A 25,076-nucleotide genomic window follows, 5' to 3' on the forward strand; every position below is an offset into this window, starting at 1 on the left:
TTATGTATGTGTGTTTCCCTTCTGTGGCATTGGAAGGGTTAACTTCCTTCCCAGTGTGGGTGTGATGTCACTGGGTGTGTCTTACCTTTGGGTGTGGCCACTTTGGCCTATATAAACCCTCTCTCTAGCAGGGCTCAGTAGGTTGCTTCAGTCTTGCTTGCTGAAGCAGTCTCCTGTGCTTTCCATTCCTCTGTGAGAGCCACCACTGTGGTCATAGGTTTAAGTTCAGGTTTTATGTCTTATTTAGTTTATGCTTACCTGTATGTGTCATGTCTGGGTGATGGTCTGTTGGGATTTTCCTATGTTGGTTTGTGCAGCTAATGGTTCTGGATTCTCTGTGTCAGGGATCCAGTCAGCAAGGCTGTGGCAGGTTGGTTGAGCTACTGAGTTCACCTGCCATTTCCATTAGTCTGTTTATGTTTCCCCTTTTTCCCAACAGCTTGGCCGTTGAGACTCCTGCTCCTCCGTGCCTAGGAGGAGTAGGTCGTCTTACCCTGACTCCTAGCGCAGGGACCGGACGGAGGGTGAGTTAGGGATCCGAGGTTCCTGCGCATGGGTCCTCCTACCTTTAAGGTCGGCCCATGCAGTTAGGAGTTAGGGTCAGGGTAGGGACGCTGTTAGGAGGTGACCTGCTCCCTATCCTGTTCTCCTGGGTCAAGCAGCCATACCATCACCTGGCTGCACACGGCTGAGGATTTCCCCCATCCTCAGCCGTGACACCCCCCCAGCCGATGCTGCTGGCGTCTGTGGTTATGATCATTTGATCTCCTTGTCTCCAGGAAACACCCGTCTGAAGGTGTTTTCTGATTCTCCACCACAGAAGAGATGTTTTTACCGATTTCGGAATCAATACTCGCTTTTCTAGGGCCGAGGAGGTGCCATCCCAGGAAGATAGGAGGAACGCCTGAAGTGGTCTTGTGTGGTGTTGGGCCCACCTTACTGACTGGATCGTGGACGTAAGGATACCTAGAATGGTCATGAGGTTCCTTATCGTTGTGGATTTTTGGCTGCAGAAAAGCGAGACTTTTTCCTGGAGCTCGATCTGTTTGATCTGTGGAAGAAAAGACATTAATCGATGGGAATCTAATGTTACCCCTAAAAAGGTTTTGCTTTGTGCTGGATTTAAGTCTGACTTTTTGAAATTTATTATCCACCCTAGGGTGGTAAAAAATTTCTGAACATCTGCTAGGTGCGACAGAAGGGTCTCTTCACAGGGAGCAACTACCAGAAAGTCGTCCAGGTACGGTATAATTTGGATGCCTCTTAGGTGAAGGGCTTTGACGACATCAGACATAACTTTTGAAAACACCCTTGGGGCTGAGGAAAGCCCAAAGGGAAGGGCTATGAACTGAAAATGACAGAGCCGGTTATTTATATAGATAGCGATTCTCAAAAACTTTTGATGGGCCACAGCAATCGGGACGTGGTAATAGGCGTCCTGAAGGTCCATGGTCGCCATGAAGCAGTCTTGGGGCAGGACATTTATGGTGGATCTCACTGACTCCATCTTGAAGCGTTTGTAAATGATAAACTTGTTTAAACCTTTTAAGTTAATTATTAGTCGATAGGTCTTGTTGGGTTTTTGGATTAAGAAGACAGGGGAGTAAAACCCTTTTCCCTGTTCTTCCGCAGGAACCTGACAGATTACTCCTTTCTGAATGAGTGATGTAATTTCTGACTCTAGGCAGGATTGTTTTTCTTGATGAGGTAGGATTTTGTTGATCATGAAATGATCTGTGGGTATTGACAGAAACTCTAACTTTAGGCCATGACTTAGGGTGTCCACTACCCAGGGAGATGCTCCTATATTTTCCCAGACGGCAGCAAAGTAGATTAGTCTGCCCCCCACTTGATGTATAGCTTCATTGTTTTGAGGATGAAGCATTCTCGGGGTTAAAGAGAAACCCTCTACCCCTACCTCTGGAGGGCTGCCACCTCTTTGAACCCTCTTTTTTCTTAGGATCTCCTTTGGGCTTTCTTTGATTCCGAAAGGAACGCCTCTGATGGAAATAGCGGTTCTCTATAGGGAAGCCCTTCTTCCTGTCTGCCGCCTGATCCAGAATATCATCCAAGGTGGACCCAAATAGTCTATCGCCTTCACACTGGATGGAGCATAGGCGATTCTTTGAGCTTGCGTCCCCTGACCAGGTACGGAGCCAGACAGCTCTTCTTGTGGCATTCGATAAGGCCGCTGACCGGGCAGAAAGCTTTACTAAATCTGCAGATGCATCGGCAAGAAAATTAGACGCCTTCTTTAGGGCTGGTAGGGAAGCTAGGATTTCTTCCCGCGGGGTACCCGCCGCCAGATGATCCTCTAGCTGGTTCAGCCATACTGAGAGTGTTCTTGCAGTACAGGTGGAAGCTATACTTGGTCGCAGCATAGCTGTGTTAGTCTCCCATGATTTCTTTAGGAGGCTCTCACACTTTTTGTCCATGGGGTCTCTGAGGAGGCCAGTATCCTCAAAGGGTAGCGAGGTTCTTTTAGAGATCCGGGCTACTGGTGCATCTACCTTTGGGGTTTTTTCCCACAAGTTAGAATCAGCATCATCAAAGGGGTATTTGCGTTTAAAGGCACCCGATATAGCCACCCTTTTTTCTGGATCTTTCCATTCCCTAGCAATGAGGGACTTGACATTATTGTGAATGGGGAAGGTTCTTTTCTTCCTTTCCCCTAACCCCTGGTACATCCGGTCTTGTACAGAGTGAGCCTCCTTCACCTCCTCGATGTTCATAGTTGCTCGGATGATTTTTAAGAATCCATCTGTCTCTTCCGGTAGAAAGAGGGGTTTACCTGAGTCGTCTTCAGAGGAGGAGACTACCTCAGAAAAGACTTCCCCTTCATCCCATTCAAACCCGGCGTCAGAGGCTAGGGATCTTTGAGAGGTGGATGGTCTTGGGGATGACGGCATTCTTAGGTCTACTGCCGCATTCACTTCTTCCCCGTGCCAAATCTCCACCAGGCGGCTTCAGGGTCGCGGTCTCTCTGGCCTAAGATCAATTACACAAAAGAATGGGGCATACTTAGAGACCAGTGGCTTTAGAAATTATTTAAGAGGCCAGACCCTTCACCGGTGGTGGAAGCAGCAAGCACCAAGTGTGTACATACTCTCTTAGGTAAGAACAGAAACACACGCTATTAAGCATATCTCTCCTCTGGGAGGAGGCTTACCGGGCTGAGGGCAGAGGCTGAAGGATCCATGGGTTTTCTGGCGGTGTCCATATCTCCAGGGCTTTGCATCGTCCTCATAGCACGAGGACGCTGTGTTTGAGGAAATCTTTTTAAAATCCGCGCCCCTGGAGCTCCGCCTTTTCGCGAGATTCTCTTGCCCAAGGAGAATCTCACCCACTGACGTCACACGCCGGACGTCGGATCCCGCGATAGTTCTGGCAACTACCGCACATGCGCCCGGGGACGCCTGCAACCAGGACTTACTCCAAGGAACAGGAAGGGAGGCAATGCGTCCCCGCGGGCCCGTTCCCTGCTCCAGCCCTCCCACATGAAGTGGGGAGAACCCCAGGACCTAGGTGAGGCTGGGCGGAAGAAAAGTTACTCCTGCTACAGGAGCGGCTTCCACGTCTTCCGTCGGACAGGAAACAACGACTGACTAGGTAAAGGGGAGGAGGTTCTTAAATCTTCTGCTTCTACGTCGTTGTTTCCTGTCCGAGGCGGGGACACTCCTCCAATAAGTGCCGTCGTGGAGGCGTTAGGGAAAACTTGAATATTTTTTTTTTTTTACTACTTTAAAAAAAATAAAAACCTTTGGAAAAAAATATATATTTAAACTTCAGACATTTTCGGATGCGGCGATACCCAATATGTTTATTTTTTTATTGTTTATATATTTTTATATGTAAAATTGGGAAAGTGGGTGATTTAAACTTAATATATTGGTTTTAAAAAAAAAAAAAGTTAACTTTTTTTCACAATAACTATTAGCCCTATTAGGGGCCTAGTACATGAGAGCTTTTGATCCCCTCTCTTATTCACCCTAATAGAGCTCTATTAGGGTGTATAGGATTTTTACTCCCTCCATTCTGAGATGTGCCTCATGCATACCTCAGCATGGAGAATGCCATGGCACGCCTGGAGCGTTTCAGCAGCATCCAGGCTGCCATGGCCACCAATCAGAGCCCCGTGATTTCACTGCTGAGGCTCTGACCGGAAGGAAGAGGGAGTCGCATCCAGGGGCAGTGCGATCGCCGCTTCCTGTCAGTACGGGCGGGTGCCGGCTATATGATACAGCCAGCACCCGCCATGTATGGAGCGAGCCCGCTGCAGAGGCCCACTCAATACACATAGCATCATAAATCAATAGAATGATATGTGTCCCCGTCAGTGCTGGAAGGTCAGGACGGGAGCTGCCGCGTACTTACACTGCAAGTCCAATGTGTGGAACTCGATCATCTGAAAGGGGCTAAACTCTTTCACAGGAAATCTGGCCTGGACAAGAGTATGGTCTTTCGAAACACAAAATTTAACTATCTGATATACATGATACATTTTACAATAAATAAACTCTTGCCTGAATTTTGTCGCACCATCCAGCGAAGTACCTGAAGGTCTGCACCGACATCCCCACATGGGTCTTCAGAGCCAGTGTGTACACTGCTCCTGAATCTAGAGATTCAATAGTGGCCAACTCTTCTTGATGCTCTTCCATAAGATCTGCAAGCCTTGCATTATAAGTAATATATGCAGTTACTAAGAGCAGTAAATATGCATTTATTCTTTTAAGGCCTCATGCACACGACCGTTGTTCGGGTCCGCATCCGAGCCGCAGTTTTTGCGGCTCGGGTGCGGACCCATTCACTTCAATGGGGCCGCAAAAGATGTGGACAGCACTCCGTGTGCTGTCCGCATATTGTGCTCCGTTCAGTGGCCGCGCTAAAAAAATATAGCATGTCCTATTCTTGTCCGTTTTGCGGACAAGAATAGGCATTTCTACAATGGCCGCCCGTTCCGTTCCGCAAATTACGGAAGGCACACAAGCGGCTTCCGTTTTTTGTGGATCCGCAGTTTGCGGGCCGCAAAAAATGGAACGGTCGTGTGCATGAGGCCTAAGTCTACATTTAAACAGCGGTATTCATTTTGATGTCTGCAAATTGCATATTCACAACATATGGATACCTGGTGTGTGCACGCCATACAAAGAAATGCTTATTCTTGTCCACAACACAGACAAGGACAAGGTTGTGGACAGTACATGGACCACATGGAAATGTGACCAAAATACAGTCATGTGAATGTAGCCTATACTGACCTGTACATAGTCACAAAAGTAAGTAAACCTAAAGTGTCACTGAACTTTTAAAAAACTTTTGATATGTCATAGCGACATATCAAAGGTTTTGACTGGTGCCGGTCTGAATGCTGAGACCCCCACCAATCTATAGAACGAGGAGAGAGAAGAGCTCACAGATTACGCTCTCCCTACACGCTACAGGAGACAGAATTGAGATGGACCCAGACATTCTATTTAACCCGTCTCCTGCAGCAAACGGAGAGCCTGCCAGGCCAGTACTTTTTCCTCCTCATGCTAGCAATCAGTGGGGGTCTCAACAAGGTTTTTTAAATTTCAATGACATGTTAAATTTATAGCTTTACACTGGATATTTACAGTTTAGCTACCCAACAGTCAAACATATTTAGGGTGCTTTCACACATAGGTTATTGGTGGTAAATTTCTGCATTGATGGATCATGTGACGGACCATGTGATGAGCGCAGTGACGTCATCAATGGTCCTATTCCTTACAAAAGAAGACAGAAGAGATGCCGGCTGCGCGAACAAGTGGATTAAGGCAAGTTATTTTTTTAACCCCTCCAGCCCTACTGTACTAATAATACAATCTACACAACCTTGAACCCAAACCTGAACTTCTGTGAAGAAGTTCGGGTCTGGGTACCACATTCAGTTTTTTATCATACGCATGCAAACCGCATTGCACCCGCGCGATAAAAACTGAACAATGGAATGCAGTCGCAGTCAAAACTGACTGCAATTGCGTACCTACTCACGCGGGTTTGCCGCAATGCACCGGGACGCATCCGGACCTAATCCAGACACGCTCGTCTGCAAGGGGCCTAAGGTCTCTTGCATCCGTTCCGTGCATTGGGGACCGCAATTTGCAACGTCCGTGTGGCGCTGGGATGCATTGAGACCCATTTGACTTGAATGGGTCCGTGATCCATCCGCACCCCAAAAGAATAGGACAAGTTCTATTTTTTTGCTGTGCGGAGGCACGGACAGAAACACCACTGAAGCACTCCGTAGTGCTTCCATACCACATCTTCGTGATTGCGGACCCATTCTGAATGGGTCCGCATCCGTGATGCGAAGTTCACACGGGCTGGTGCCCGTGTTTTGCGGATCCGCCGTATGCGGGCCGCATTACGGCCGCGGGCACACAATGTTCGTGTGCAAGAGGCCTAAAGCTAGGGCTACACGGCGACATGTGTCGCGCGACACTTTGTATAGTATATGTGTCCCACTGACTGTGTGAATAAGGCATAATTCTCGAGGGCTCCATCAAAACAGCAGTTATCTTCAGCTGGAGAAACTTTAGGCTAGGGCTGCGCGACACAAAGGGCACAACTACATTGCAACATGTGTCGTGCGACATTGATGTCGCACCAATGTCGCAAGACAATTTTTATAATGATAGTCTACGGTGTCGCACTGCAACATGCGACATGCTGCGACTGCGACACGACAGGAGCAAATAAACCATCCAAGACGGATTTTTCTGCGACTGTCGCGTCGTAGTCGCAGCATGTCACATGTTGCAGTGCGATACCATAGACCAGGGATCAGCAACCTCCGGCACTCCAGGTGTTGTGAAACTACATCTCCCATCATGCACACTTGCTTGACTGTTCTCTAATCTCCCACAGAAGTGAAAGAAGCATGCTGGGAGTTGTAGTTTGACAACAGCTGGAGTGCCGGAGGTTGCTGATCCCTGCCATAGACTATCATTATAAAAATTGTTGCGTGACATTGGTGCAACATCAATGTCGCGTGGCACATGTTGCAATGTAGTTGTGCCCTATGTGTCGCGCGATTGCACGACACATGTTGTCGTGTAGCCCTAGCCTAAAGTTTCTCCAGCTGAAGATAACTGCAGTTTTGATGGAGCCTTTGAGAAATATGCCTTATTCACAAAGTCAGTGGGGCACATTTACTATAGAGTCTGACCCTGTTTTCAGGAGTAAGGGCTCATGCACACCGTGTGCTGGCCGAGCCCGTGCTGCGTACAGTAAATTGCTGTCCGCAATGCATGGGTACCGACCGTGGGGCAGCCGCATGCGGATCGCGGACCCATTCACATGAATGGGGTCCGCGATCCGCATCATACAGTCCACACAGCAAAAAAGTAGTGCATGCACTACTTTTTTGCGGTGCGGAGGCACGTACAGTAAACCCACAGAAGCACTCTGTAGTGCTTCTGTAGGCTTCCAATCCGTGCCTCCGTTCCGTATCTCCTGGATTGCGGACCCATTGAAGTGAGTGGGTCCACGATCCATGATGCGGGATGCACACGGCCGATGCCCATGTATTGCGGACCCGCCATATGTGGGCCGCAATATGGCCACGGCCGAGCAACGGCCGTGTGCATAAGCCCTAAGAAAGCTGTTTCAGATTATCTTATTTTTTAAGTCTCATTTACCAACTGACTTTGCCCCTGTTTAGAAGGCATTTGTGCCCTGTTTGTCTAATTCTTATTCTGAGACTAATTTTGGAGCCGTCTTTGTTTTGCGCCTTATTTCCAATGTACTTATGTTGGTGTGCCTGAATCAGATGTATAAACTGTCTTATTTCTTCTCCACTCCTGAACTGGCTTATTTTACCTGTCTGTTTTGAGGGGAAACTTCCGCAATTATTTGCATTGAAAGAGATAAAGTTGCAACTTTTTTCTAGTCATTTGCACAATTTTTTCATGCGTAAACCAATGAGACAATTCTTACTGAAAATGAACCTGTCTTACAAGAAAACAACCACTAGAGGTCAGACTTAAGCCAAATAAGATTAAGCGGATTTATTAATCCCTCTCCAACTGCCAACAGACACCCAGCAGTAATGCCGGAGGTGAATATTTAACCCTTCAAATGCCGTGGTCAAATGTGACCACAGCATCTGACTGCTATTTTTTTGCGGGATGATCTGTACTTTTCATTGATACCATTCTGGGGTGTGTAAGACTTTTTAATCACTTTTTATAAAACAATTTGTGGAAGGTGAAGCGACCAAAAATGGCGAATCAGTTTTTGGCCAAATTGCCATATTGGAAAATATTTTAATTGTACAGGCGTTTTCGCACGCAGCGATACCCATGATGTGTATTTTTTTATTTACATTTTGGGGAAAGGCGGGTGAGTTGAATATTTATATTTTTTTTTTATTTTTTTTATTTTTAAAAACTTATGGGAACTATAAGGCCTCTTTCACACGAGCGAGTTTTCCATCCGGGTGTGATGTGTGAAGCAAACTCATAGCATCTGGACTGAATCCTGACCCATTCATTTCAATAAGCGCAATTTTTCATGCATCATTTCTGCGTTCAGGAAAAATCTCAGCATGTTCTATATTCTGCATTTTTCACGCAGTGAATGGGGCTGCGTGAAAAACTGAAGGTATTCGGATGTAATCCAGATGCAATGCGTTTTTCACTGATGGTTGCCAGGAGATGTAAATTGTTATTCTTCATTTCTTTTTAGGTGTGTCAAAATTGATTGCACGAGAAGTTTTTCTTTTTCTTTTTCTTTATTTCCATGTTCATGTCGAAACATGTATCTATGTATACCCTGATGTTTCGGTTCTCTGGAAAATGTTGGATCACTTATGTCTTGCTTCTTGCTTCTAATGTACGTATTATCCTTGCTTATATCTCATCTGTGATGATCTGATATTTTGACTCTCCCAAAAAAAAGAGATTTGTTAAAAAAAAACTGATTGCACGAAAAATCTGAACGCAATTGCATTCAGATTTGAACTGATGGAACTTAAGTGCAAAACCGTCAGTTTTTTCCCTGAAAAGATCCTGACACACTCCATATTGTTCATGTGAAACATGCCTAAGACTACTTTCTCCCTAGCGTTTTAGTTTTCCGGTATTGAGATCCGTCATAGGGGCTCAATACCGGGAAAAAAACGCTTCAGTTTTTTCCCTATTCATTGTCAATGGGGACAAAATTGAACTGAACAGAAAGGAATGCTCCAAAATGCATTCCGTTCCGTTTAGTTGCGTTCCCATACCGGAGAGTAAACCGCAACATGTTGTAGTTTGCTTTCCGTCCTGGGATGCGGAGCAAGAAGGATCCGGCATGACCCCCAATGCAAGTCAATGGGGACGGATCGGTTTTCTCTGACACAATAGAAAACGGATCCTTCCACCATTGACTTTCATGATGGATCCGTCTTGGCAATGTTAAAGATAATACAACCAGATGCGTTCATAACGGATGCAGATGGTTGTATTATCAGTAACGGAAGTGTTTTTACTGTTACGTCTTGAAAGAGGGTTATATGTCAAGAGGAAATGTCCATATACGGAACCATTCATTTCAATGGTTCCACCAAAAAAACGGAATGTACTCCGTATGCATTCCGTTTCCGTGTTTCCATTTGTCCGTTGAAAGATAGAACATGTCCTATTATTGCCCGCAAATCACGTTCCGTGGCTCCATTCAAGTCAATGGGTCCGCAAAAAAACAGAACACATACGGAATGTACTCCGTATGTCTTCCGTATCCGTTCCGTTTTTGCGGAACCATCTATTGAAAATGTTATGCCCAGCCCAATTTTTTCTATGCAATTACTGCATACTGTATGTGGCATACGGAAAAACGGAACGGAAACACAGCGGAAACAAAAAACGGACTGCAAAACACTGAAAAAGCCATATGGTCGTGTGAAAGAGGCCAAAGCCATACAGTCGTGTGCAGGAGGCCTAAGGGTACTTTCACACTTGCGTTTTTCTTTTCCGGCATAGAGTTCCGTCCTAGCGGCTCTATACCGGAAAATAACCGATCAGGAAAGAATTCTGAATGGAGAGCAATCCGTTCAGGATGCATCAGGATGTCTTCAGTTCAGTCTTTTTGACTCATCAGGATGGAGATAATACAGTAGCATGCTACGGTTTTATCTCCGGCCAAAAAAACTGAACACTTGCCTGAATGCCGGAATCTGCATTTTTTTCCATAGGAATGGATTAGTGCCGGATCCGGCATTCAAAATACCGGAATGCCGGATCCGTCCTTCCTGCGCAGACCGAAAAAAATGTGAAAAAAATAAATGACGGATCCGTTTTGTCAGATGACATCGGAAAGACGGATCCGGCATTTCAATGCATTTTTCTGACTGATCAGGATCCTGATCAGTCTTACAAATGCCATACGGAACTGCTTGCCGGATCACTGTGCCACAAGTGTGAAAGTAGCCTTAGGCATTAGAAATGGTGTTTTACCCTTTTTCTTTTTTGGTTGATATGATCACTAAGAAGGGCGGGAGGTTGCTGTGACTCCTAGAGAAGTGGGTAGGGAAGGCTGCTGCGTTTACTGGGGAAGTGGTGGGAAGAGCATGAGACAAAATTTTCAATTCTAGAGAGAAGTACATACTATCAACGGGAGCTTTATTCTGACTACTTTGGGTAGGGGATTGAAAACCTCAAACAATACTTAAAGGGGTTCTCCGCTTTTGCTATCAGATCGGTGGGGGCCAGACGGCCGGCACCCCACCAATCAGCTGTTTGAAGAAAACGAGCGCTGGATTATCTTCTCTGTTTACCTGCTCGCTGTCCACATTGCAGCAGCAAGCAGATGTAATTACAGCTCCTCCATCACATTCACTTCAATGGGATGGCTCCTTCCTATTCAAGTGAGGAGCTGTAATTACACCTGCTTGCCGCTGCAATGTGGACAGCGAGCAGGTAAACAGAGAAGATAATACAGCGCTCATTCTCTTCAAACAGCTGATCGGCAGGGGTGCTGGGAGTAGGGCCCCCGCTGATCTGATATTGATGACCTAGCCTGAGGCCAGGCTCATAAAAACTCAGGTACAGCGCAGACCTACTTTTAGGGTCCATTCACACGTCCGTTTTTTCTTTCCTGATCTGTTCCGTTTTTTCTGGAACAGATCTGGACCCATTCATTTTCAATGGGTCCTGGAAAAAAGCGGACAGCACAATGTGTGCTGTCCGTTTCCGTTGTTCCGTTCCGCATGTCCGTTTAAATATAAAACATGTCCTATTCTTTTCCTGAAAAATCGGATCCTGGTACAATACAAAGTCAATGGATCCGCAAAAAACGGAAGACATACGGATGTCATTCCGTATGTCATCCATTTTATACGGAATCCGTTCCTGGAAATTACATTTTAATTTTTTTTTTTTTTTTTTTTTCAAGAAATCCAAACAACTTTATTTGCTTATTGAAATTTATACATGCTTCCGTTTTTTGCGGATCCGCAAAAAACGGATAACATACGGATGACATACGGAAACATTTTCAGGAACAACGGATCCGCAAAAAACGGACAGAAAATCGGATTATAGAAAAATACTGACGTGTGAATGTAGCCTTACAGTGTGTTTTATTTTGGCTCCTTTCAAAGCTAGCTTCTAGATCTGGCGAAGATTTGTCCATTACTGCACGATTAATTCATAATTATTAGCAAAGTAATGTACAGGACCTAAGGTTACGCAGCATGTACTCACCTGTACAGCAGTCTTCCCCTATCTCGAGCATTCATTTTTCCCCATTCGCCATTTTCAAAGGCTTCTTTTGCTGCCGCCACTGCCTTGTCTACATCTGCTACAGAGCAAAAAGAGACTTTGCATAACACCTATAAGTAAAAAGAGATGTATTGTTTACCAATCAACTTTTGCTATATTTATTAATTAAACTTTTGCTCTATCTTTCCTTTTGCGATATCTCCTTGCATTATTACACAATGGACATCTGAGAGTCTGTACTGCAGAGACCCCTGCATTTATCGCACAGCATGCAGCATGGACAACGAGATGTCCAACTATCATATCTAAAAAAAGAATGAGAATCCAGTCCTCCTATATACAATCAAATTGCTCCCACGTGTTATCCACCACGGTCTGGCTTAGAGTCTCACTCTGACTCAGTATTCAGTCTTTATATACAATTCAGCAGTATATTATTCTTCATATATATTTGTAGGTGAGAAATAGATACTACTCACTCTTTTGAAATAAAGGATTGAAAGTGCTGATCGTACTTCATAAGAGTGAGTAGTATCTATTTCTCACCTACAAATATATATGAACAATAATATATGGCTGAATTGTATATAAAGAAAGAAAATCCAGTCCACCAGCCAAGTGTCCAGAGATGACCCATATCTGCACACATGATTCATTGTGCCAAAATACTTAGGCCTCCTGCACACGACCGTATGGATTTTTCAGTATTTTGCGGTCCGCAAAAAAACGGATCCGCAAAACATACGGATGACATCCGTGTGGATTCTGTTTTTTGCGGAACTGAACATCTGGCCCCTAATAGAACAGTACTATCCTTGTCCATTATGCGGACAATAATAGGACATGTTCTATCTTTGAACGGAACGGAAATACGGAAACGGAAGGCATATGGAGTATCTTCCGTTTTTTTTTTGCAGATCCATTGAAATGAATGGTTCCGTATATGGAACGCAACAAAAACGGAACGTAAACGGAGGCCTTACACAGTGTGGATTTAGATTTTGCCTGGAATTGTTAGTTTTTCTTAGTATATTTTTGTAAACTGTAGAATGAAGAGCAATATAGATAACTAATACAATAAAAACACTCACCGATCCATCTGTTGGATTGATAGTATCACAGGTTTTCATACTGTCAGAGTCCACAAACTGCCCATTAATAAAACATTGGTATGGCATATTCACAGTCATATTGTTCACATTTAATGTTACCTGTAGATAAAAAGAATCAGGCATTTTAATAATATACAAAATCAATGGGTCACCTCCAGTCTATTGTGTCTACGGCATATGGTGGCTGCTGTAAAGCATAGCTCAGGCAAGAATGCAGCCCCATAATCATGTTCACAAATCTACAATCAGAAAATAAAAACAAATTAAAAAAATACTATGCTTCAAAATCTGCTTTTAACTGGCAGCAATAGTTACAGCTGACACATTCCCTTTAAATCTACTCTTCTCATGTTTAAGGTTAGAACAAAAACAGCTCTAGTGGAGCCGTCAAGAATCCAATAGGCTGTGGCAATGTGCTGTTCCACTGACTTTAATAGCATTACATGGGCTCATTGGGCTGCGCAGATTACATTTTTTGAATACCTTTTTCCTTAGCTGAACCCAGTAGGTCCAAACAAGAGAAGTATAAAGGTATAAAGGCAATAATGTTTTCACATTTCGGGATCTCTTCCTGATTTAATGTGTAAACCAGTCATTCTGGGTGTCTGGAGAGATCCTGTGGACATTCACATGGTCCATTGTTACATTTACATCCTACACTTGAATTATCGGTAAGACTTACATAATCTATAACTAATTCTTCTTTATCCTCTCCTCTGAATTTCCTCACTACCATCTGCATAAAGTCTTGAAATGTGGTAGCCATGTAGACATCTTCATTCTGTAACTCTAGCCCAGCACATTTCTGCTTGATTTCCTCCACTAACCTGTACACAATAAAAAGTGCATAGATATGAAAATGACAATAATCAACATAAAGTCACAGTCATCTGTCGACAATTATTACATATGTATGGCCACCTCAAAGATTCACTGAACTTTCATTTCATTTTATTTAATTTAATAGAGAATGGTGTAGCCAGTAAATTTCTAAATCCACTTGAAAAAAAAAAGCTGTAAAGTCATGGCCACTAGGGGTCTCACTTCCACCAAATTTTCAGTCCACTGCCTGTTGTCAGGCAAGATCCGTCCCTATAACAAAGACACAGAAGATGGCAGAGATGAAGTGGGGCATGTCACAGCTAGCTGGGCTTCTGAGAATGATAAAAGAAACTGCTTCTACACTGCTTCTGAAGGTCACATGAGCATCCTGCCTTTCTGTAAGTCTGATCTCTCACACCATATCTGTTCTGTCAGATCCGGAGCTGAAAACAAACATAGTGAGAAATAAGGGAAAGGACATCACGGATATGCCTCCTGCTTCTGAGAGAAATGTATCCAGTTATGCAGCTTAATAGGGGAATAATTGGGCTGAAAATGACCTTAGGGAAGCCCAAAAAAGACCTGTTCCCTCACAGTTTTGACTGTACAAAGAAGTACGTACAGCCATTATGCAAACTTTTTTTTTTTTTTTTTTAACTCAGATACACTTTAGTGAATAAAATAATAAACTGGACACATTTGACTTGCACAAACCTGCTATATCACTGACCTGACAACATCCATAGATGCAGCTCCAGATTTGAAAAAGTCTGTGGTATCTTCAATCACAGAAACATTGCTTAGAATCCCCTTCCAGATATCCTAAGTAAAGGAGACACCTTATGAATGAGTAACTTATACAGTACCCAGTAAGATAAGGTAGATATAAATACCCAGATCACTGTGCCACATTAATAAAGTCATGGTGCACTCTTGTTATCAAGACTTTACAAAATAACCTTTATTCCTCCAATAAAAGTTACACAACTGCTTACCTTGATATGGGACTGCATGGCTTTTTCCTCCTCTGTTAATTCCAAAACTGCAACATCGCCCATTGAAAAGTAACTGGATGCAGGAATCATTTTTCCATCTTCAAACTGAAGATTTCTCACTATTAACTGAAATGTATAAAAAAACACATTAAAACAGTGCTTACCTAGTAGTCCCCTAGGGATCCCTGGCCATCTTCCCCTACAAAATGCACAGGTGACCAAGCTGGTCTTCACTAGATCAAGAAGATCCTTCATGGTCAGCTCTGGCAGCAGAGGCTTGTTCAAAGAAGCTGTCCAAACTTCCTCGGACACAGCTAAGCAAGCTCAGAGCTTGCTCTCAGTCTGTTCATTACCCCAATACTGAGATCACAACATGCACCAATTCGACATTCACCAACAAACACATGGGAATGATTGCATGGCCAGGCAGGAAGACAGTGTGGAAGCCTGACCCTGTTACTCAAAGGGAGGTGGAGTGGCTAAGGGAGAAAAGCGATAGTTAAGTAGTGCTCCAAGGTTCTAGGCCCTGCCCTCGGTTCTTTGAATACCTAATTAGCGTATGAATTAAGGTGCACATTTTTCTACAGTGGGAGCACTGATTTAAAGTATTACGGGATCATTTAAATCAGCATGATCAACCCCAACTGGCAGTATGTCTAGTTGAATAGGGTTGATCATGCCGACAGATGCTCTTTAAAACGACTTTCTGTTTAATAATATTTAGTATAGGCTGTCTGTACCAGTTCAATGGGGGTCCAATTCTTGCCACCCCTGACAATCAGCTGTTTGTGCAGATGCCTGGTCCAAGTTCATGGGAGCAATGCTGCCACTACACAGTGTACAGAGTTGTAGTGTTCTGGAACACAGCAGCTTCTACAAACAGCTGGATCTGATATTGACAGTCTATCCTAAAGATAGGTGATACATGGTTAACTTCTGGAATTCCCATTAAAGGTACTTTCCAGGTTTTTGGTAAATAAAATTTAACAATGTCTAATGACATGGTAACATAAGGGGTCATTTATCAATAGATATACGCCAATATTTGGTGCATATCTGTTGCAGATTCGGTCGTAAAGGGGATTTGCAGCCGAATCTGTGACTTCTTCCCCTTGCACGCCACGTACACCAGGTATCTTAATCTATGCCAGCAAGGGATCCGGCGTAGATTTAGGCTGGCGGTGGATGCACCTAAATTATGTAAAGGCCGGCGCCTCGACATAGATTCGGTGTATCGCAGGGGTATTAAGACCAGCGTCTAAAACGCCGCTCCTAATAAATGACCCCAATAGTTTTTATATAAATTTTATATATTTTAAATTTTTTTATTTTTTTTAACATCTCGACTTGCAGTCAATGAATATTTAAAAAAAATTAAAACCTGGAATGAATAGGTACAATAAGAAACAAAATTTTTTTTTTGCTGGAGATTTTTTATTTAAAAAAAAAAAAACACAATTCCTGAAAAGTTACCTACAGTAGTTGAAATATATACTGTATATAAGTCGTATCTGTATAATCTGATCTCCTCTGGGCACTGTTGTGTACACTCGTAATGGAAAAAGCAGAGATTGCCAGCATGCTGGGAGATTGCCATAACTGAAGAGTCACAGGAAGGAGACCACTGCTCTAGCATGTAATTTTACATAATGTCATGACTATACTCTCAATGCAGCATGGGGATCAGAGTTCTTAAAATGTCCTCCACTTCGCTGGTACTGTACAATGCTTCAGATTTTCCACATAACAATCCACAAAGGCAAATCTACGAATGTGAACATACCCCTTAAATTACATTTTACTTCAAGCCTTCAACTGCAGAAAGGTACCTCACCATTTTTCCATCTTTTCCAAAGAGAACGAGTCCATTTTTTGTGACAAGTCCTGGCTTTGAAGCTCCTTCAATATGTAATGGTTCACCTGTGGGCACTGCACCCTCCAGCAAAGTAGACCCATATAGTGTTACTATCTGGTGAAATATTTGTAAAAAGAATTAAAATACAACAGCCATGATACTAAATACTGATATAGCAGCAATTTTCTTTTTACTTTAAATACCTGATCATTTATGATAGTCCACGCTCCAGGCACTTTATCATGTCCTCGGATCCAATTATGGATTTCCTCAGCTGAATTGTCCCAACATATCTAGGCAATTTAGTGAATTAGAAAGTGATATGAATAGACAAGGCTCCATTAATGGAGCTTTTTTAATTGTTTGAAGTAATGTGATATTTAGACCCAATGGTTAGCCTGCAAAACATCTAATCACAATGGTCATTAAAGGGACAGGGCTTATGCAAAGTTTTTGGTCAATCTTGGGCAGGTCAGGGGTGAGGCTTAAATGTTCAGCAAATCAGAATGTAAAGGCTATGGACATCATTGGGGGCAATTATTTTATTATTTTATCTTTAAAATTTTCAGCAGGTTGTCTTCTTCAGCCTTCATATCGCTGCATATGCAGAATGTTTCTCCTTCTCAGTGAAACCCATCAGACAGCTGCTTTGTCAGCTTGATCTGTAGCCCTTACCTCTGTTATGGCAGTGTATGTGGAACCACTGTGTTAACCAATCGATTTGACTTTGGGCTAAACCTAAGGGTGTTCTCCTGGTAGTCCTCAGACTGATATACACCCTTTAACCCCTATACAGGGATCTGGACTTCGCTGCAGTGGAACCAAGTGGCTGCTACCTTTTGGAGTAGTTTCTGTGTGGTTAACGGCTGATCCATGGAGGTCAGAGACACTGGTTCAGGGCACCGAGGGGTCAGGCAAAATCATAGTCAGGGATAGGCCGAAGTCAGGGCAGGAGTATGTGCTAAATGGTCCAAGGTTAAGGCAGGCAGCTAAGGGCAAATACGGAGTTCGGGCACAGGTCAAATTAGGTCCAACATGAGTAAACAGGCAAACAAATACAACACACCTTTGTGGGAACTAGCAAGCTAAGGAACATATTTGCTAAGGTAACTTCCCATAGAGGAAGGTGCCTTAAAGGGAACCTGTCACCAGTTTTATGATGTCCTAACTAAGGGCAACATAAATAAGTGACTGATTCTCTTAGCACAATGCTGGGTCACTTTCTTTAATTGACCCAGTCAATCTGCCAACATCTTGTATTGAAAAGCTCCAGCTGATAATGATGAGTCCTGAATATTCATGAGCTCCTGACTCTCCCCGCCCACCTGCTGCTGAATGACAGTTATTTTCCATATGAATCAGCAGCAGGTGGGCAGGGGAGTGGCTATATCTCTGAATTAAATATACACTGGACTCACTGACATCACGCTGGACTCAAATCAGCTCATTAGCATGCAGCATCTTTGTGTGTATATTATGAGGTAACCATCTGTCACACCAGTAAGTGAATACATCTAAGGTACTTTTTAGTAGTTAATGATTGTATATAATTAGTTAGATTATAATCAAATATCCACATGACAGGTTCCCTTTAAGTACCCTAGGGTTGTCAGGCATTGTTTGGTGAAGAGGAGAATGTCTACTGGCAAGTAGATGCATCTTAAGTGGACAGACAGAGCAAACCTTGCGACCAAATCTGCCAAGGAAAAGATGATGGGAGGCAGGCTCTGATAGCCGGATAGGGTAAGTGGACCAGTGGTGGCTTGAGGACACTGCTGTAACAATTTCTAGTTTCCTGATAGCTCATAACTCACACTCATTTAAGCAATAGTCTTATCAGTCTAATCATAATTTAGCTTAAATTGGTTTTTATTTGCAATTAGAAAAGTAAAGATAAGAGCTACAGATCTAGCTAACAGAGCAGCTCTCTGACGGGCTTCACTGAGAAGGAACAGACTGCAAATCAGGTGAAAATGAAGGCTGTAGAGTAGTTGAAAATGTTTAATAAAGAGCAATTGGAAAAATGATTAAATATAGACAATCATGAACAATGAGTAGGCCACTCTGCTTCACTGTACTCTATAATTCCACATCACTATCTTAAGTTGGGAAAAAAGTGCACTAAACCTGACCTGCTGCTCAATAGTCACTTACGGTGTTTGTTGGGTCCAAAATTAACAGATCAACGTGGTTTATATGTCACGTTACAACCACTAAAGCATTGGATCTACCTTAGCATTTTCCTTCTTCTGAATTCCTTCATAGGTAGCCCCATCTTCCGGCTGGTCTATACGAGGTGCTTTCCCATCAGCAATTAATTGTACAGCTTCAACCTAATCAGCCAAAGAAAAAACGAAGCAAAAACAATTTTTTTCATTTTTGCAATTTAATATGGTGTTTCTTAAATATTTTGTAACCCCCTATGATAAACTGCAAATGGCGTTATTCTTCCGGACTAGGATTTCAATGAAATGTAATTTGCATATTAACAATTAGTAGTATATTTTCCAGTAAAGCCAAGGAAAGGTGGCAATGAAGAGAGACAATTAGGGTACTGCTGCCTTTCCTGCCGAGGGAAGGGTACATGGCAATGCCATTAAAATTGATCAACAAGGGAGTTCACGCAAGTCAGAGGACAAAATGCATCACTTGATCACAGTCGTAACCTCCTCTTGCTGCACTGATCACAAAGATTTATGCAGGAACAAGAATATACCGTACATGTGAGTGTAACTGCTAGTTAGTGGGGAGAGTGGGGGCAAATGAGTGCATTACTGTAACAAACAATTAAGACATGGTATTAAAAAAATCCTATAAGGCTCTTACCATGGCATTTACTCCTTCTGGAAAGAGAAAGCGGTTGTACAGAGAGTCTACAGTATCACTGGACTCTACATCACAAACCCTCTGGAGAAGAATTGGTCCTGTGTCCAGCCCATCATCAGCCCAGAAAACAGAAAAGCCAGCCTTTTTATCTCCGTGAATCAAGGTCCTGTGAATTACATTGCCATCACATTATACCCCACTAGAAAAGGATAGGATAAGCTCGCCTGTGGAAATATTTCTAAGCTGCTCTTTGGTGATCTTCTCATATTTTTGACAAAAAACACAGACCAAAAATACTGGCATGCGAATTACCATTAGTTACAGGCAGAGGAACATACAAGCCTATTATATGTATAAAATCATACAAAACATGGCACGTCAAATCTTTAATGACTGAAATTAGTAGAATCTCATTTCCTAGATGATTGTTTGTTTTGTACATTTTGCAAGGAAAAAAGTTTTTTTGTCTTCCAGAAGCTTTGCCTACTATGACATTTCAACAAAATGAAGCTCACCAATTGATAGCTGAGGCTCCTCTGTGACGAGGCAAGATGGAAGGGTGATAGATAATAGATCCATGCTTAGGGTTATCAATGACATTCATAGGTATAAACTGGGAGCAAAATGGTAGAACATTGAGCTCGGCTCCAACAGCTTTGTAGGCATCTACTACTTCTGGAATAGGTTTGCCCTTCAGTCTCCATCGAGGGAACTTAAATACTGGTGTGCCATCCTTTTCTGCTGCCACCGCTACAACAGAGATGACAAACTAACAATCAGTTGACAGCTACAAACAAGAAAAATAATTCAATATAGCTGGATATTCCACTGACGCTTGTGCCCCGCTCCTCTATGTTTGGCTGCAGTATCGCAGCAGAACCGCACAAACTGCTGCACACAACACGTAAATTATAGACCAATCTCTATGATACCGCGCACTACCTTCCCGGAATAAGATATGATCCCCCTGCTGCAAGATACCCGCAGTAGTACAATCAGTTTCTATTCCTAATTACCTTACTGATGGTTTCTTTCTCTGCAGCATCCGTGTTTCTCTAAATGCAGTATGGGACTCACGCTGTAAAGGGTCTGGTATCTGGGCTATGGATCGCACCCCGGTTGGTGTTGCGCAATTCCGTTTGGGACCCATCCGTAGTTGCATAGTGACGTCACTAGTTGCTACTTGAGAGCACGAGTTGCAATTCTGAACAAACGGAATCGCCCCACCGGCCAGGGCGCAATCCATAGCCTAGATACCAAACCTGTTACAGCGTGAGTCCCACACTGCATTTAGAGAAACACGGATGCCGCAGAGAAAGAAACCATCAGTAAGGTAATTAGGAATAGAAACTGATTGTACTACTGCGGGTATCTTGCAGCAGGGGGATCAGATCTTATTCCGGGAAGGTAGTGCGCAGTATCATAGAGACTGGTCTACAAGAAAAAGAATTAATGGATTACATCAAGGAAGTAGACTGTCACACACATATGGTTTTGGTATATAACGTTGAAGAACAATTTTGAGCCATGGACAATTAAATAAAATTAATGATTTTATTGAAAAGTTATAGCAAATCTTATTAAATAATGTATAATAAATAAGATATAAATAATTCACATTGATCACAGACATATGGATTCTGACCAAATGGGTAATTTTTATTTGTTATGGTCAGATCATTAAAGGGGTTGTCTGGGGCAATAGAGATAAAAATAGAAAATAATCATTAATCACCCGACCTATCCCCCACCACTGCTCCTGTTCCCACTGCTCTCCAATTCCAGGTCCTGGTACACAGTTCAATTTTTTTTTTAAATCAGATAATTTTTATTTAAAATTTTCAAAACAAAAGATACAACATCTAAAAATCCCCCCCCCCCACACCACCCCCCCTCCCACAAAACCCACCAAGGCAAGAGCAATCCACCAAAGTCCCACCATACACAGTTCAATTTTAGTTGATATCTTATAAGAGACCAAAAGTTCCATCAAGATATTACATTCTTGTATGGCTTTTTCTATTTTCTCTTCCACACTTTTATCATTGTCTCTTTCTGTCTCAAACTGTTATCATAGAAACATAGAATGTGTCGGCAGATAAGAACCATTTGGCCCATCTAGTCTGCCCAATATACTGAATCTTCTGTCCTCTGTGCTATCTAATACTCTATATATATGCTACTTTTCTCAATCAGTCCTCCTTGGTGGTATGGGATTGTAGAGGGGTTTATAACAGTTTCACTGATTATCTAGGGATAATTAACGGGTTAATGTCAGCTACCTTGATGTTCTAGCTAGGGCATTTGTTGAGTTTTACCTGTTTTCCTGTGGTCTAATGTAGTGAGGGCGTAATGCACCCTTCCCTGGTGATCTATGGTAGTTAAGGGGTTAATATTTAGTGTCTAGGTTTAAAATCACCTTCCCTGGCTCTAGGTGTGTTTCCTGTCTCCTGTATGTGACAGGTAGCTTAACAAGATGTACTCATTGCACTTTGTTTCTCCTTCTTGCCCTGCACTGACCATACAAATTAGTTTGGAAAGGACAGAGAATTTGTGGCTGTGATTGAACAGCTGCATAATTTTGTCTAGGATCAGGTAGATCACTGGATATTTAAGAAAACGGACAGGGGGCCCTGGCACCTGACTTCTGAATAAAAAACATAAGGTTTTTACCTGCTGAATAGTGTGTCTTGCTCAAATATGTTATGTGTTTTTTGAGTCGGATCCACGTATTTGGCTTGCTGGGTTTTGTGTAGGCCCCATGGCAAAAAAATTGGTGGGGGCCTCTTTTCTAACTCTGGATCCCAGTCTATACCTGACCTCTCAAGGACGTCTATGGGAATTATGAAGAAAACAGAGCTACAAACATGTGCCTCAACCTCTTCTCAGATAGAAAGTTTTGCTGAAGAGCCAGAGGATCTCTCTTTTCTGAGAGGTAGAAGGCTCATAGGCTAAGTTTATGTTTTTTAGAGGCCTTCACTCCTCAGTGTAGATTCCTAACTCATAATTAACTACAATAAGTGTCACTAAATTGAAGAGATACATAAGGAAATATCAGAGAGGTAGTTGTGGTTGTTGAAGTCCCTTAGGGTCCTCAAGGAGGTGAAGGCCCCAGGTCATATAAACCTTATACTTTCTATATAACCGGGACTTGTCCACACACGACAAACCAACATATGTATATTATTTTACATTTTAATTAGGGCTTTATCTCAACTTTAATAACACGTTTGGATCAACAAGGGTACTTTTTCACATTTAAATGAAGACTTGGTCTAAAATAAAGAAAACCTTGTGGTCACTTATAGGGGAGTCAAAAGTTGAATTACATAGAGTGATTCCACATTGTCTTTCTATGACAAAGATAAGTGTCTGGGTGACTCTGAATACAACACTTACCAAGAGGATCTGCTTTTCCATCCTTGTCTGGAACTGTGAAGACTCCCACCACTTTATGTCCTTCCTTGCGTAGATTACTATACACTTCCTGGCCAAAGACGCTCTGACCAATAACAGCTAATCGTAGCTTATTCTGGAAGTAAACCTGAAATATACATCAGCATTTACACTCCTTACAGGCAGTCCTGAAATACAATGCTAAAAACAATAATGTGTTATAATAAGAGAATACAAAATGTTATTACAAAAACTGCATAAGACCCCATACACACAACTGTATATATTTTCCGTATCAAATCCACATTTTTGCAAATTGGATGCGGATCTATTCATTTTAATAGGGCTGCAAAAAATGCGGACAGCACAGTGTGCTGTACGCATCCGTATGTCCATTCCGCGACTACACATAAAAGATGCAGACGAGAATAGGCATTGTTACAATGGCTCCCATGAAAAGCACGATACAGACTGTATCCGTATTTTGCGGATCCGTGATTTGCACACTGCAAAAGGGGTACGGTAGTGTGAATGCTTCAGGATAAGGTGCAGCCTATAATCAGCTCTGTCACTGCTGTGGGGATGATCCAACAAATTATAATATATGGATTTAGACCTCTAGTGTATGAAATACTGTATTTTTCACCCTCCTAAGAAGCACTTTTTTCCCCTAAAGTGGGGGGAAAATGCCCATGCGTCTTATGGGGCGAATACTAATGAAGGCTCTGTACTCACCGCTTCCTGGTCCTCAGCTGTCGGCTGTGCAGGGCTGCGCACAGTGTGAGGGCACTCTGTGACCTCATGCTGTGCGCGCCAGTTCACAGAGCACAGCCGACAGCAGGATGAAGAGGATCGCGATGGTGAGGAGCGGTGGCATCCAGGAGAAGGAGAGGTAAGTGTTTTTATTTTATTTGCGCTGATGGCTGGGGGCTGATAGATGGCTGAAGGTTGGGGGGTTGATCTGAGGCATTGGGGGTCTGGTCTGAGGTCTGACTGACATTGGGGTCTGATTGGGGCTGTAAGCTGAGGTCTGATTAACATTGGGGGTCTGATTGCTGGTCTGACCTGAGGTGTAATAGAAAATATATTTTTCTTATCTAAAACCTAGGTGCGTCTTATGGGCCGGTGCATCTTATAGGGCGTAAAATACAATAATTTGCTACTTGATCACTAATGAATAATTGCAATGTTCCAGGAGTTGGCATCCAGCTTTTCCCAGGCTCCTAACCAGAAATCTGTTATGTTATGCCTAGTATCTGATATGTCCAAAGAGAACAAGAGGCTCCACAGAATATTAAGAGACTTTACCCAAGGAGTCCTCTCTTTGTCTTAGGGCACACATACCAATACAGTCCCAGTGTCCTATAAGGATATGAAGAAAAAAAGAACATAAGCTGAGATGTGTCCGTGCTTACTGTATGAATTCTATACTCATTTGCCCCTTGCAGTACAAAATACAGTTCTTTGTTATATATGGATCAAAATGATCATGATTGAAGGGAACGCCAGCCTCTGGTCAAGGTTAAAAATTCCAAAGTTTATTAGGACGCTTTAAACATTGGCCAAGTGTGCAGATACAAACATGCAAGAAGGTCTGACTATCTGACACGTTTTGGGTGCATCTTTTCTGCACCCTTGGTTATAGCACACCTAGGTATCCTTATTTGAGAACCCCTATTTTGCAGATATTTATTATATTAGGCGAAAATTTGAATTATTTTTCAACCCAACTGTAAGACACTCTCCTGTTCTGCGATCCACTGGGGCCCCCAGGGATCCTCGTGGGGCTCGGCCTGCAGGGGACCCCGTTGGAGTAGCGGGACAGGTCACACATGTGCCTGGGGAGTCTTCGGTTCCGACTCCTTTGCGGTAGTGGGTCTGCATGGTCGCCGGAGGGGAAGACCGCCAGGGTCTCGGAGGCAGATTGACCGGACTGGTGGCGGCACGCAGCGGCTGGTCCTGTCTCCGGTATCACCTGCGGGTTCCGTTCCGGTGTCAGTGCCAACGCGATCGTGTATTCATGCTGGGAGGAGGTTTGCAAAATGATACGCAACCAAACGTACACGCATCTTATTCGCTACGCCGGGCGCTGACGGGAAAAATACCTGTACATAAATTCTAGATTAGAGGGCAGGCATGGGTTAAGTACTAAGGAGCAGCCTAGGCCGCACAAGTGTCAGGGATTAGGATCATTATATGACCTATGAGGAATAGACACATGGCACTTTGTGATTGGCTAGCAGGTACTTAAAAGGTGATCTCCCTGGATGGTCAGTGCCCACTGTTGTTTGGACAACCCGGGTGTATGTTGCAGTTCATGTCCTCACAGACTTACCTGTGC

The 25,076-nt window shown here is 43.2% G+C and overlaps 1 protein-coding gene across 1 annotated transcript in view; it reads right to left on the reverse strand.

The window, feature by feature from the left end:
• The window catches only part of ALDH1L2 (aldehyde dehydrogenase 1 family member L2), an 81,198-nt gene that overhangs the window by 27,474 nt on the left and 28,648 nt on the right, over positions 1-25,076 (reverse strand). Inside the window, exons 2-13 of the mRNA XM_040408065.1 lie at positions 22,739-22,883; positions 19,855-20,089; positions 19,340-19,505; positions 18,745-18,846; positions 16,717-16,806; positions 16,493-16,627; positions 14,659-14,784; positions 14,394-14,485; positions 13,524-13,668; positions 12,821-12,940; positions 11,712-11,839; positions 4,524-4,674 (exon numbers count right to left, since the gene is read on the reverse strand). Coding sequence (XP_040263999.1) covers positions 4,524-4,674; positions 11,712-11,839; positions 12,821-12,940; positions 13,524-13,668; positions 14,394-14,485; positions 14,659-14,784; positions 16,493-16,627; positions 16,717-16,806; positions 18,745-18,846; positions 19,340-19,505; positions 19,855-20,089; positions 22,739-22,883 — 1,635 coding nt within the window. The remainder of the gene's footprint in view (positions 1-4,523; positions 4,675-11,711; positions 11,840-12,820; positions 12,941-13,523; positions 13,669-14,393; positions 14,486-14,658; positions 14,785-16,492; positions 16,628-16,716; positions 16,807-18,744; positions 18,847-19,339; positions 19,506-19,854; positions 20,090-22,738; positions 22,884-25,076) is intronic.

The sequence above is a fragment of the Bufo bufo genome, chromosome 1 (genome assembly GCF_905171765.1).
Source record: "Bufo bufo chromosome 1, aBufBuf1.1, whole genome shotgun sequence".
Lineage (NCBI taxonomy): Eukaryota > Metazoa > Chordata > Amphibia > Anura > Bufonidae > Bufo > Bufo bufo.